We start from the raw sequence: 14,733 nt of genomic DNA, 5'->3' as shown, positions 1-14,733 counted from the left end.
CCTCCTTGTCTCCAGCTGGATAGATCATATGTCTCCTTGCTGAAATCAGTAGTACAAATGCTTTTTTTCATCATCTGGTCTCTTCTTTGTTGTAGGTGTTATCTGACACTTACAGGAGCTCTGCACCTGAAATTTGGAGGAGCACCTGCAGGACCAGCAGGAACAGGCAAAACAGAAACAACAAAAGACCTGGGCAAAGCACTGGCAATCCAAACTGTAGTATTCAACTGCTCTGACCAACTCGACTTCATGGCAATGGGCAAGTTTTTTAAGGGACTAGCCAGGTACAGTGAAATGCTGAGTGTCTTCGTTGAGGAGTGGGTAGGATACTGGGATGCTGCACACTGGGAATTGTTGAGTATATTTCATAGCAGCCCAAAAGAACAAGCCCTAGCAGAAGAACAAAGCCCTAGCAAGGGGGTTACTGAGTTCCAGAATGAGCAAGGTTACAAAATTCCAGCCAGAAAGGAAGGACAGTTGATCCAATTTTAAAAAGAGAGATAAAAGGAGATCCTTGTTCATTTAAGGCAAAATTAAAATGCTTTGAGCTAATCCACAATGCACTAATCCACCTGTGCAAATGTTTGCAGCTTTGGCCTTTATTTTAATATCATCCATGTTGGACTGAGATTCAGCCCACAAGCTGCTTAATCTTAAGAAGAAGAGAATCTGCTGAGAGTATTCAAAATTGAGCAGCCAAGAGAGACTGCTCTAAGCCCTGAGGGATCCTCTCAGAGAGGCTTCTCTCTTCTCTACATTTCAAACAGAGCTGGTCCAATTAGTCTGTTGCACACTGGTGAATCTGAATTAGTTACTCTGACAAAAGCTGATATTCTTTTCTCAGATGTTTTTTTTGTAAGTAATTTAACTTATTTCTTAAGCCATGCCTTGTGGGAAGATCACCTTCCTCATATGCATGCTTCCAGCTTTATACACAGTTTTTCAAACTCTGAAAAATGGACTTAAGAGTTACCTAAACTGTACCTGCTACACTTACAGCTCAGGTACAAACCAGGAATTCAACAGGACAACTCTTTAAAGCTCAAATCTATACCATCTGTCCCAAGCTCTAGGATCAGGTACTGCCATGGTCACTCATTGCATGGCCTGGAATGCACAATCAGGGTGTCCACTGAGCCAGGACACTGTGGCTGTGTCCCTGTTTGCCATGGGACATCAGGGCCCTTTTGTGTTCGCTTCTAGTCTCTGTTATGCCTACCCAGTATGTGGATATATAATTTCAAGAGCTAGCTGAACTTCTGACTGCAAGTTTGCTCCTGTGTGGTGCTCCTGATTCCCTTCATTGTTCCTTCCTTGCCCAGCTCTGGTGCCTGGGCTTGCTTCGATGAGTTCAACCGCATCGATATCGAGGTGCTGTCTGTGGTGGCCCAGCAGATCACAACCATCCAGAAAGCACAGCAGCAGAGGGTATGTAAGGAACACGGGGATGCAAAGGCAGGCAAAAAAATCTCCACTGGAGCTAGCTCAGGCAAGTCCTTGTCTCTGCACACTCCTTCATGGAGGACAAGCTTCACTGCTCAGGGGTAACTCGAACAGGCATCCTTGAGGAGAGGTTTGAACAATGTCCTAACTGTGGCGCATCGTATCAGTCCATTACGCAGTCAACATCCTCAGGGGAATTTTTAACTTCACCCCAGTCTGGGCTGCCAGAGTTGCCCCTACTCTCACAGCCTGAAGTACCTCTCAGCTTGAACTGTAGTGCCAGCAGACTTTGGTGTGAGAGACACTCTGATACAGATCCACTGAGCTGATAAAAATTGGAGGTGTGATAAAGGCAGCCAGTGTTCTGCCATGAGCTGCCCAGCACCAAATTTGTCAAAATGTGTTAACCAAGCTTTGGTGGATTCACAAAATCCAGTATGTGCAGAAAGAAGTATATTCATGCACACACAGAGTTGCATTGTAAAGTGAATTGTTGTGCATTGTTGGCTTTAATGGAGATTCAGCTGTCAGCCAGTCTAGCAGCCAGCCTCTGCTTTGTTCTCTGGAGGCCCAGAAGGGTTAAGACCTGAACCTCCTTGACTTTGGCTTGGAATTAGAAACTTGCTCTGTGTAAATTCTTCTGCATTACTTTATCCCCCATCTGAAATTACTACCTACACAGCTTTAAAAAGGATTTAGGTTTCTCTTTGCCCTCTTTGCCATGAATTAATGCAGCTCTGATCTCTAGTGCAAAATAAATGGAAAGACATTTGTTTACAGCTGGAGGGATAGAAGTCTGTTCAAGAGTAAAAAACCGAAAAATAATAATTAACCTATAAATAAATCTTCAACAAGCCCAGTTTTTTATACAAGGAAAAATATTGCTGGTAATACTGGGTTCCTGCAGTGGGACCAGATTGAGTCACTACAGTTGTGGGCAGCTGTGTTTGTGCTTTATAATTTAACAACTAAAAGCCATTGTTCTCCTCTGGGAAAATTTTGCTTCATTATTTAGTTTGCAGGGCAGGCTCTGTTCTTTGAGGATGATCATATTTTTAATTTTCCAGGTGGAAACCTTCATATTTGAAGGCACAGAGATCCCACTGGTGCCATCCTGTGCAGTCTTCATCACGATGAACCCAGGGTATGCTGGGCGCACTGAACTGCCCGATAACCTGAAGGTGAGGAGGGCAGGCTGCACAGACAGAAAGAAGAGGGGCAGTACAGGTGCTGGGTGCTGCCTGGACCCAGCAGTGTGTCTGTGACAAGGGTTAGGGTGCGACACTTTTGGAAAGTCCAAGGATCACTTTGAGATTGAAACACTTGTGTAAGGAAATGGCACCGTTCAGATTGCAGTCTGCAGGGATGCTGCAGTGAGAGCTGCCAGGCACACTCATGCTGTGTCCTCTAAACAGTCTGGGATGGATACTCAGCCTTTTCAGTTTGCTGGGAAAAAAGCAAGAAATGCCAGTGTTTTGATGTTGTGTTGGATGTGTATGTTCCAGGCTCTCTTTCGTCCTGTGGCTATGATGGTCCCAGATTACTCCATGATTGCTGAGATCTCACTCTACTCCTTTGGGTTTAATGAAGCCAAAGTCCTTGCAAAGAAGATCACCACAACATTCAAACTGTTGTCAGAACAGCTCAGCTCCCAGGTAGATGCCCTAACGTCCATGAATGTTTTTCGAATGTGAGACTTTCTCAGCCTAGGCATGAAGTACCTGGATGGTTTTCTTGGTACCTTGTGATAGCATATCTCAAAAAGGTCACCACACCCTTTCTTCATCTTCCTTCTTTCTTTCTAATTCTCGTTTCTGCTCCTGTGGCTGGACTTGGATTCACCTTAAAGAATATTTAGGGTTACAGTGGCAGGCCAGTTGAGCCAAACAGCCCTACCTGCTTTTCGTTCTACCTAGGATTTTTCATCATGCACTTATTCACATCTTCCTCATTCATAGACTGTACAGCTGAGGACTAATTAGTTGTTTGAAGGATCCTGAGAGCAGACTTGAATGAAGGAGGAATTGTTCTGAAAGCATAACTCTCTCATTTTTCTTTTCTCACCTGTTAACTGAGTGCATGCATAAGTTTACTTTTTTAGGTGGTGCTCCTCTATCTGATGACATTGTTTCCTCTGTGCCTTTTTCAGGACCACTATGACTTTGGGATGAGAGCTGTGAAGACTGTCATCTCAACAGCTGGCAATCTCAAAAGAGAGAATCCTGATATGGATGAGGTAAATGTGCTTGTACTTCACACTGCCATGGACTTATGGGGCCTTTTCTGCATCCTCATATGAGAGGAAAGATCTCTGAAGTCCTGAGTCCTTAAATCCTTGCAGGAGCTGATCTGCCTGCGAGCTATTAGGGATGCCAACGTACCCAAATTCCTGCAGGATGACCTCAAGCTCTTCAATGGTATTGTCTCAGATTTATTTCCAAATATCAGAGAAACACCTGTTGATTATGGCATCCTGGAGGAAGCCATCCGCAAATCCTGCATCCAGGCGAATCTGAAAGATGTTGATGGTGAGGAAAAAGGCTCTCCACAAGCTCCCTCTGGCCCTGGGCTTTTAGTCCAGCATGCTGTCCTAGGAAAGAGACTGTTCCTAGACCCACTCTGCATCATCTTCCTGTACAGGTTTTGTTACGAAGTGCATCCAGCTGTACGAGACCACCGTGGTTCGTCATGGCCTGATGCTGGTGGGACCAACAGGTTCTGGGAAGACAAAGGTATGAGTGAGACAGTTTGCTGGCCCCAGCAAGCCATCACCTACCTAGTGATGCAGAGGGTTAAGTTTCACAGAAGACCCACACTGGCATTTGAAGCTGCTCTCAGATAGAAGTCAGGGCACAAAGATACTGCCTGTTAGTAAAAATTTATAGCCATGGGGAGGTATATTACTGGTTCACTCTTTTGAGCTGTGAGATTAGACTGAGGCTTATTAGTTCTGCTGCAGGTTTCTAAGGCTGAGACGTATTTTGACCTCTCGAGGTGCTTCAGGCCTCTTGCACAGATGATCTAACTTCCTCCTCCACTGCATGCAGAGTGCTTAATTGCTGCGCTTTTATTTCAGCCAGGTATCTCCTTACTATGATATTACGCTTCACTATGTCTCTTTTCTCACTGCCTTTTGAATGCAGTTGCTGTGAGAGCAAGTGGCTTTGTTGTTCTGGAGCCATGGCAGTTAACTCTCTGTCTGTGCTGCTTTTGCAGAGTTATGAAGTCCTGGCAGCTGCAATGACATCACTGAAAGGTCAGCCTGCAGCTAGCGGCGGGAATTACGAAGCAGTCCGCTACTTTGTACTGAATCCCAAATCCATCACAATGGGCCAGCTCTATGGAGAGTTCAACTTGCTAACGCATGAGTGGTAAAGTACAAAACCTTCTTTCCTTTCTTCCAGACAGAAAACACTTTTCTGGTCTTGAGCATCTTCTCTTCAAGGCTGAGAACCGTTTGGGGTGGTGGCATAAAACCAGAAGCGATCAAGTCCTTATCCCCACCAAGCTACAATAGCCAGTCACGGCGATTTAAGCTGACATCCCTCATTGTGTGCTTGGCCTGTCTGCCAGCACATGCCCAGACAGTTCCTGCAGCTCAGCTCGCAGCATTAACTGCAGAACAATAATTCAATAGCTGTGGAGCACATGCCTCTGCTCCTAAGATACAGCAGCTTAAAAACATTTGTGTTGCTTCTGAAGAAAAGTGACCTCTGGACTGCGCACTTGAATTGTTCTGTATAAATACTCTGGTATCCTTGAGTGATGAGGAATGACTTTGAGGCATAAAGTGGCATTTCATTCCCGTTGCCAGGGCTCCTGCTTGCTTACATGGTTTGGAAACAAGAACCAATAGCCCACTTGCCCTCTTTACAGCCAGGTGCTACTGCTTATGTTTCCATATGTGACCCGAGGTTGACTTTGCAGCTCGCTTTATCCATAAGCTAGGATGTGAGAAGCAGTGTGACTCTCCCTTTGGCCCTGTCAGCCAGCACTTGTTTCAGGGTAAAGCTAAAGACTGTGTTCTGTAAAATGAGGGAAACTAAATATGTATGAAACTAACTACCTCTAGGAAAAGTGCAAGCAAGTAAACATTACTGATGCCGTGACCAGAACTTCCCAGCTTAGGATCTGGTATATATTTACTGAAGGACATTTTATAGGAGTTCCAGTTAAGCTCAACAGTTTATTTATGATGTGACTCTACCCGAGGGCAGCACACAGGCATGTCAATGTGCCAAAAATTAAAATACAGCAGTCATTAAAATATATTTACAGACAAATCCATCTGTTTTAATCAGCTGGGCCTTAGAATAGACTCTTTTCCCTTGATCTCAGTAACAATACTCTGGAAGTCACTAGTACTAGAAAAATAACAAATAAATATTTAATAGTGGGAGTAGAGTCCAGGGTCTGAATGGAAACTACACTCCAGGTTTCCATGTACAGATTAAATTCTTGTTGTCAACAGCCAGCATTCCTTGTGTCTGCTCTCCTGGTCACCAGCTCCAGTGCCACCCGGGTTCACAGGCAGCAGGGGATGGGGAACTTCAGTTATAAAGAGGGTAGGGTCATGCTCTTTAGCCTGGATTTATCCCTGTAACCTAGAGAAAAAGAGAAAAAGACACACCTCCAGAGAGCAGATAACCTGCCTATGACCTGAACTGGATGCTAGCAAGGCCTCTTTACTCTTCACTGAGGACAGAGATGTTAAAGGGAAGGTTGACATGTTAGTTAAATGACATGAATTCCAGATTCTAATGCCCAAAAAAATTGTTTTGAAGTGTCACTCAGGCTGAAATGTGTCTCAGTAAAAAAAAGAATGAGGTGGACTTTTTTGCAGCTCATGGATAACGGAGACACATGAACCCAGATAAGATTGCCTTTTGTGGTGGGAACTTTGCCATTTATTTCAGCAAAACCAGAACAGGCCAAGCCCTGCCTTCCTCCTGCCTTTCAGGACAGATGGGATCTTTTCCACACTCATCCGTCGGGGAACCGTGGCCACTGACTCCAACAAGAAGTGGTACATGTTTGATGGGCCAGTGGATGCTTTGTGGATTGAGAACATGAACACAGTACTTGATGACAATAAGAAGCTGTGCCTCAGCTCAGGGGAGATCATCAAGATGACAGAGGTAACTCATCCCTCCCGCTTTTGCTGCCTGTTTTCTGTACTCCTTCCTCCCTGCGCTGAAATACATATCAAAACCAAGCAGGTCCTTATCCTTTCTTTTCTTCTATAATTTCCAGAGCATGACCATGATGTTTGAAGTCCAGGATCTGGCTGTTGCTTCCCCTGCCACAGTTTCCCGCTGTGGCATGGTTTACCTAGAACCCAGCATTTTGGGGCTGGAGCCCTTCATTGAATGCGGGCTGAAAAATATGCCAGACATCATGCAGCGCTTCTCACAGAAGCTGGAATCTCTCTTCAAGAGATTCCTCCAGGTGAGCTACCATTCTATTCCAGCCTTTCCATGTCAGCTTGGATATCAACCAGCCCAGACTTGTCAAGGCCTGGATTTAAATGCCATTGTGGGAACATTTCATACCAGCATAATACCTATCATAGAAACTTCTCTGTGAATTTTGTGGCTTTAATAGAGGTTACTCACCGATCTCTGTAGATGTGACTAAGTCTTATTGGTCATTATAGTTGGTTTTATTTCATTTTAAAATTATCTTCTGGACAAAGCAATCCCTAGTGCAGTTTCATAGCTTACAGTGGAGTACCTCCAGGGAGAAGGTTGTACAAACAAGTCTTGTTATTTCTACTCTGCTGATAAGCCATTATTTTAATGAAGAACCTGGAGCTGCAAAGGAAAGCTCTGAAGGGAGCAAACCCTTAAACAGCACAGATAGCACAAGATGAACGTAACTGTTGCACAGAACCAAAAGGGAGGCCCAGAGGTTTCTTGGTGTTAAGACTTGAACAAGGGGTTCAGCTTGCTTTTCTCCAGACAAAACAGTAGTACTTGGGATGCAGTTGGAAATGGCAGCATTCTCAGTCACACTCTCCCTGCTAAACATAACATGATGGAGGTGAGCAAGAAGATAAAACCATAGACAGCTGTGCTGGATGGTGACACTAAGCTGTCCCTACCTGTCTTTCCAGGAGGCCATCGACTTTTTACGAAGCTCTGTGAAGGAGGTAATTGCCTCAACGGACAGTAACCTCACAAGGAGCCTCCTCGTGCTCTTGGAATGTTTGTATCAGCCTTTCGTTCCCATTAAGGTAGATTTTGCTACCTCTATCACTGTTACTTGTGCCTGTACTCTTAAGGACACTAAGTCATGGAAAGGGTTAGTCACCAGAGAACAAGATGTTGGTGCAGAAAGGTCGTGCTGTAGCTCATCTATGTGGCAGAAGGTAATACAACATCCAGGAAAGCACAAGTAAACCTGGAAGGATTATGCTCTGCCCACTGAAGGAACACCAGATAAGCTCCATGCCTACCAGGCTGGAGGGTAGAGGTTCACTTTTATTTATAGCAGAGGGAATTGGAGAATGAGTGGAAAGCAGAGATCAGAGCTGAGCAGTGATGCACTTCAGATTGCAAGTCCTTTGAGAATTAGTATTGAAGAAGGCTGGGCAATTTTCAAATTAAAAACCTAAGACTAAATTCTTCTCCCAGCTCCTGTTGAGTGACGTTAGTTCAGCAAAGAGAGTCTCTCAAGTACACCAATGAAACAACAAATTTTAATCCACAGAATGTATTAACAAGGCCTGTGAAAAACTGGCTAGAAAAAACTACATAGAAGCTAAATAGAGTTATGAGCAAATTAAGGAGAGTCTGGGGTTTGTGCACCTCAATTACACTTGAGAATTTTTCTTCTGCTTGTCTCTGGTTCTAAGGGATTTAAGACGATTCCCCGGGAAAAGGTTGCTCGTATGGGAGAGCTGATCGAACCTTGGTTTATATTTGCCTTGATCTGGAGTGTGGGTGCTACTGGAGACTCCGCAGGTCGTGAGGCCTTCAGCTCATGGCTCAGGAATAAGATGGCAAAGGAAAGGGTGAGTAAAGGAAAAGCCGATCTTCTCTCGTTATAGAAGAATTAGTAGTGAGGAATGGGGATCAGAGCTGAATGCCTGGAGGCTTTGGATGGACTTCCTCTTGGCATCTGGTATGCCACTTTCTCAAAGGGACCCCTGGAGCTGGAAGTTCTGGGAGAGACCTGAGCCCCCTGGCCTGGGTAGCATCCCATTAGTAAAGTCTTCCTTGAAGTAGTGCATATCCTCCTGAGAATTCAGCTGAGTGGCAGCCAGGTTCACCACAGCTTTATTCTCACAGATCCGGTTACTCTTCCCAGAAGAAGGACTGGTTTATGACTATAAACTGGATGATGCTGGACTTAGCAGTACTGAAGAAGATGTGGATGAGGAAGTAGTTAGAGAGGTAAAATATTTCATTTTTTATTCCAAGCTAGGTAATTTAGGAGGAGGGACCAGGAAGCAACACAGTCCTACAGGATTTGGTAGGATTTTCTCATCAAGGGCAAATAAGAAAGGCCTAAAGGAAGCAAACAAGAATGTTTAAATCAAAATTAAGCTTTTCATTGAATCAAGAAGGCAGTTTCTTGCCTTCAGAGTTGTGAACCAGATCTTTCAAAGCTGAGCCAAGAGCTGGTCAGTTGAGACCTGAGTGCCCATGTCAGTGCTCAGAAAAGTCAGAGGTGGCACAGGTGTGGCTGCTGGAGGACAGGGAGAAGCTCAGACGGATAGATCTGTCTGTGTTAGAAAGCAGTGAACAACAGCAGAAGAGCTGTGTGCAGCAGAGTCTGGAGTAGCAGCAAGGCAGACAAATATTCCATCTTTTTCACAAGACACAGCAGTGTAGGGCATGTCAGGGTCATCTTGACTGACAGTCACCAGACTCTGGGCTAAAATGAATTTAAAAAGGAGGGAAAATGCTTCCCCTTCCTGAAGTGAAAGAAAAGAACCCTACATGAGTGTCAGATGCTTAGCAGAAGGTGCCAGTGTGGTCTCAGTGGGAAGGCCACATGGGGTGGTCAGGAATGTAGATTTTCTCCTGTATTCTCCAGCACAGCCCTGGCAGAACCTCTGCCTCATTTGTACGGTGGCCTCTGGGAGGTTCATCTGCAGCTTCCATCTAGCACAAGGGATCCATGTCTTGTACAAGTAGAAAATCTCACGTGCCTCTGAGTGCAACGTGGGCGATGGCACGGAATGGGAAGACAGGATCCCAAATAAGCCCCCTTCAGCCCTCTGCCAGGGGCGGAATTCCTGTTCTTGCAAATACCACAAGTGCTCCATCCCGCTTTGATCCCAATTCTCAGGAGGGAGGGCAGGTGTGTCGCTGCTGGGGCAATAACCTCTAACTCTTGGGCTCTGTCCCTCCCAAAAGTAACGAATCGAACACTCCCAGCATTGCCATACAGAAAGGTAAGGGTGGCAAGACTCAACAGAGGGGCTGGAAACCTGAATTTCTCATCAGAATCCAAGCTATTACACAGGGAGTGGTGACAGGGAAAAGAGCAGCAATAGTTTTCCTTTTCCTAGAAGGGATAGATGCAATTGCCCCCTCTAAGCAGACTCCAATCTTTCAGGTGCGCTGGGAGGTGTGGCTGGATGCTACAGCAAAGTTCACCATGGTTCCAGACACCAACTTCTGTGACATTATTGTGCCCACGATGAACACAGTCCGAATGGCCTATCTGCTGGAGCTGTTGCTCACCAACTATAAGCCAGTATGTGCCCAGCCTTGTCTTTGAATTTTTGATTCAGCCTCTTCCTCTCCCAGTGCAGTCAGAACTTAACAGCTACCTAATACTTTGAGATTATTTCCCACTCCCACAGATTTGTATTCCTCTGCTCCTATCTGTGTTTAAACACTAGGAGTTATCCATTCAGTCCCCAGGCACCATGGCAGCACCCCAAAGGAATATCAACACTCAGCTGTTCAATCAAAACACAGCAATTGCTAGATAGCCCATCACCATCCCTCTTTACCTGTTTCCTACAGTTCCATTTCATATTTCTCTGGTTGGATTCCATCCACACCAAGAGACTTGGGTGTTGGGCAGCTGACCTTACTGAAGAAGCAAGGCCAACAGTCCTCTCCCAACCTTTAAATGCCTAAAAGAGCAGTAATCTGCATTTCCTCCAGAAAATGTCAGAGTGCTGGGAAACACAGACTGCTTGCCTGTGATTATGCTGCATTGCTGATTGTGCTTCTAGGTTCTCTGCATTGGTCCCACTGGCACAGGGAAAACTCTCACAATTGCAGACAAGCTTTTGAAGAACTTGCCTAACAAATACATCACCCACTTCCTGATGTTTTCAGCACGCACCTCTGCTAACCAAACCCAGGATCTCATCGACAGCAAATTGGATAAGAGGCAAGATTCCTTTCTGTGTGTGCAAGGGCAGTATCCCTGAGCTCAGTGTTTCTATCAACTGGGCTATTTAGTTTCATCCCAAGACCTGAAGGGGCCCTGAGCATGTACAGCTGTGGATAACAAGTACTCCACACAGCACATCTGAGCTGGGATTGTGAGGGCCAATAATAGCTTGTTATAATGGCAGGAAAGTGAGAAGGATTAGTGAGGGTTGGTAAAAGTTGCTCCAATTCTAGTTATTCCAGAAATACTACATTTCACAGCACAGGTGTTTGCAAACCCTGGTGTGGGATCTTTACAGAAAGTGATGAAGGGAGAAAATGTGGCTGCCCACCCGCAGTCCTACTCCCCACAGTAAACAGCTTCCATTTCGCCTCCCTGGTCAGCCGCTGGTTGGAAGTTTCCAACAGGTTTGTGGGCTCAAGCTTTGCTTTTATATGCACCCATTTACTCCTTGGCATTTTGCATAAGTAGACAAAATTTCACCCGTGCTTGGAAAGAAGCTTGGAACATCGCTCCAGATCTTTTCCATGCAAAGGCCCTTACAAAGGAGTGTATCAAGTGTAAAAATAGCTGAAACTGTTGACTCAGGAAGCATCCAGAGGAAAAAAAGATGCTTTTGGATCAAGTTAGGAGTACCTTTGCAATAGGAGTTGTCCTGACACTGGTTCTGTCCTTGCAGGCGGAAGGGAGTGTTCGGGCCTCCAGTTGGTCGGTACTTCATCTTTTTTATCGATGACTTGAACATGCCCATGCTGGAGCAGTACGGAGCTCAGCCACCCATCGAGCTGCTGCGGCAGTGGATGGACCACCAGGGCTGGTACGACCGGAAACAGATCGGTATGAGCCAGATCCTGTGCCCAGAGCTCTTGGCAAGAGTTGGCCTGTTAGATACGTGTACCTGCTGTGGAGATTTCTGGCGAGGGTTTTTAGCTACAACTCAGCATTCATTCCTGATTTTGCACTCTCCAAGGTACTTTTAAGAGGCTGGTAGATATTAATTTTGTCTGTGCCATGGGACCTCCTGGAGGGGGAAGGAATCCTGTCACCCCACGCCTCACTCGCCATTTCAACTACCTCTCCTTCACCGAGATGGATGACAGCAGCAAGAAGAAGATCTTCTCCACCATCCTCGGCAGCTGGATGGGTAAGTCCTGCAGAAAACTGCCACCTTCTCCTCATGTTGCAAGTCGACCAGATGATAATGGAGTTTGGAACAGGAGGAATTAATATTGATGATCTGATCAAAGTGTTGAAAACTGGAACTTGGAATGGTAGCTTGAAGATGCTTTAGGGAAAGTGTTTTATGAGGCTTAGCAAACAGAGAGCTCATACACTGTTTAGTCTCAGGGCCAAACTCAGCTGGTGCAAATCAGCAAACTTTAGCTTTGGCTTTCACTGTTGCTTATGTTATCCTATAGCCTGGGCCTTTCAAAGAGGATTTTTTTTTGTGATGGACAATGCAGATATTCTTAACCTCAATAGGTTAAGCTGGAACTCATTTTTTTGTCTTTTTCTAGATGGACTCCTAGGAGAAAAAAGTTACAGAAATCCAGTGCGTAAGTAAGAGCAGAAAGATGAGAGAGACTGTGAACAGAACAAGCTGGTGGGCACAGCATGGCACAACTTACCTGTGCTCTCAGCAGGCAGACACTAGCCCAGACAACAGCCTTCTGTGGAAGCAGAGCCTTCTGTTACTCTCCATCTGCTGCAGCCTGTAGACAGCTGAGTAGGGTGGATCTGAGCATGGTGCTACAGCCACCATGAAAAAAGGGTTCATTTGGAGTGAAATGAGTCCTCTTATACTTGACAGGGTGGGAATTTAGGATCATCTTTGCAAATATGCCCTCATCTGCAAATATGCCAGTAGAAAGGAGTGAGAATAGTCAGCTATGGGAGAAGCAAAGCAGAGCTTTCTGAGTGCTTGCAATATTCAGAAGCACCAGTACCTGACTGTGATTTCAGGGGCACACTGAAACATCTAGCTGCAGTTTAGAGAGAAACTAAAGGATTTTTGAAATAATGCAAAACAATGCAAAATGCTGGGGTGTCACAGGGCTCTACTTCTCCAGGAGTGTTTGTAATAAGCTTCATTGGGAGAAAAAAAATAATTATGCTCTAAAACTGGCAGCTGTGTTTAAACCTTGCCAGACTGTTGCATAAGAAGTTATTCCTCAGTGGCTTTGCATTTGCTGGGCATAGTAAATTGCAGGGGGTTTAGCTAAGAGGGCACTCACACCTTCTAGCTTAAAAGTAGCTGAGATTTCACTGCAGGAATGCAAGGAGAGAGAAGGAAAATCCGTCTGGAATATTTCAGGTAGGCATCACCTGTCTGGCAGTGCCTCCTCTGTTCCTGGGGGGCATGAAGTCTTCATACCACAGAATCATTGTGAAACATTCTTCCACTCCCAAATTTGATTCACATTAGTTGATAAACCCACTGGCAGCTGTCCACTGCAGTGAGCAGGTGCTTGGTCAGGTCCCTCAGTGTCTCTGCCGAAAAAGGCAGAAGAAAGTGCATTTCTGCCCAAGTCCTAGCCAGCACCTCTGACACTCAGAGCCACCTTCCTGCACCGCAAGGACCTTCTCAGCCCAGAGTCACTATCCTGACATCCTCTCCCACTATTTCTGTCTCTGCAGCAGGAGCAGATGCAGTAAAAGACTTGAATGAGCCCTTAGTAGATGCCACAATCTCCGTGTATTTGACCATCACATCCCAGCTGCTGCCCACGCCAGCAAAGTCACATTACACCTTCAACCTGAGAGACCTCTCAAAGGTGTTCCAGGGCATGCTCATGGCTGAGCCCAGCAAGGTCGAGGTGAGTCCTCCCATCAGCACAGCCCTGCCACCCAGGGCAAGACCAGAAATGTTCTAGTTGAGGCCTCATCCACAGGCCTGAAAACAGGCTTCAATTTCCCTTTGGAGATGCATTTTGATACTGCTCAATGGGTGTGGTGGCCTCCCCTTTGGCTATTGCTTAGTACCAGTAGAAGGCAGACCCCCCTTTCATCACAGGCCTTCCTTGGCATGGTGAAGCAGGTGAGTGGCCACAGGGAGTCAGTAGGACACAGCCCACCCATTCAGGGCTGGATGGAGCCATGGGGGATCAGACAGGGACCAAGCAGGGGCAGAAGTGTTGTTCTATTACCTGCTTCTGTCAGTGGAGGCTTCTGCCCCTTCAGCTCTCCTGAGGACCTTGCTCTGGCTCCAGCCTGGCCAGTAGAGATTGAATTATCACTGGAAGTACTTAAGGCCCTAAGTACTATAGGTTCTGTGCTATCAACCAAGTAAGAGGATCTTTCATAAAACACACAAGAAAACCGTAAAAATTAAATCAAACTGGGGAAAGATAAAAACAAAGAACATAAAATTTAAATCTCTCGAAGAAAGCCTGACATATGGACAAATAGAGGAGGATAAGCTGAAGCTGTAATGAGCTCTCTGCAAAGCAGCTGTTTTGACAAGAGTTGTTTTTGAGAGGAGAAGGGAAAGCAGCTTCCTCCGCCCAGTTCTTTCTCCGCTCCAGCTGCCTTCTAACAGGAGTGGAGCTGGCCACATGCTGGGCAGGAACCAGCTTTCCTGACAGCAACGCTCATAACACTTCTCTGCTTCTCTCACGTGGGCTGTTTTGCTGGGATTTCCTACCAGAACAAAGAGCACCTGCTGAGATTGTGGTACCATGAGAGCTGCCGAGTGTTCCGTGATCGCTTGGTCAGCGACGAGGACCGGAGCTGGTTTGACAACCTAATGACAAAGAAGATGGAGGAGTTTGGCACCACTTTTAAGGAGGTCATTCCCACGCTGCCAGTTCTGTTTGGAGACTTCATGGAGCCAGGTGCCAATGTCAAAGTATACCAAGCAATCGACAGCCAGGATAAGGTAAGGACCCTGGGAATCACGTTGTGAACTATGTTCACATCTTCCCGGTC

At 45.8% G+C, this 14,733-nt stretch overlaps 1 protein-coding gene across 1 annotated transcript in view; it reads left to right on the top strand.

Annotated features, from left to right (window-relative positions):
* Positions 1-14,733, top strand: part of DNAH1 (dynein axonemal heavy chain 1) — a 71,332-nt gene that overhangs the window by 33,452 nt on the left and 23,147 nt on the right. Inside the window, exons 28-47 of the mRNA XM_032121177.1 lie at positions 96-284; positions 1,323-1,428; positions 2,511-2,624; positions 2,949-3,098; positions 3,593-3,679; positions 3,785-3,971; positions 4,084-4,175; positions 4,660-4,814; positions 6,404-6,581; positions 6,697-6,891; positions 7,559-7,678; positions 8,300-8,458; positions 8,736-8,840; positions 10,012-10,152; positions 10,643-10,803; positions 11,486-11,643; positions 11,777-11,950; positions 12,324-12,362; positions 13,444-13,622; positions 14,453-14,683. Coding sequence (XP_031977068.1) covers positions 96-284; positions 1,323-1,428; positions 2,511-2,624; positions 2,949-3,098; positions 3,593-3,679; positions 3,785-3,971; positions 4,084-4,175; positions 4,660-4,814; positions 6,404-6,581; positions 6,697-6,891; positions 7,559-7,678; positions 8,300-8,458; positions 8,736-8,840; positions 10,012-10,152; positions 10,643-10,803; positions 11,486-11,643; positions 11,777-11,950; positions 12,324-12,362; positions 13,444-13,622; positions 14,453-14,683 — 2,920 coding nt within the window. The remainder of the gene's footprint in view (positions 1-95; positions 285-1,322; positions 1,429-2,510; positions 2,625-2,948; positions 3,099-3,592; positions 3,680-3,784; positions 3,972-4,083; positions 4,176-4,659; positions 4,815-6,403; positions 6,582-6,696; positions 6,892-7,558; positions 7,679-8,299; positions 8,459-8,735; positions 8,841-10,011; positions 10,153-10,642; positions 10,804-11,485; positions 11,644-11,776; positions 11,951-12,323; positions 12,363-13,443; positions 13,623-14,452; positions 14,684-14,733) is intronic.

The sequence above is a fragment of the Corvus moneduloides genome, chromosome 11 (assembly GCF_009650955.1).
Source record: "Corvus moneduloides isolate bCorMon1 chromosome 11, bCorMon1.pri, whole genome shotgun sequence".
NCBI lineage: Eukaryota > Metazoa > Chordata > Aves > Passeriformes > Corvidae > Corvus > Corvus moneduloides.
Note: the sequence above shows the minus strand (reverse complement) of the source record. Positions and strands in the feature narration are given on the sequence as shown.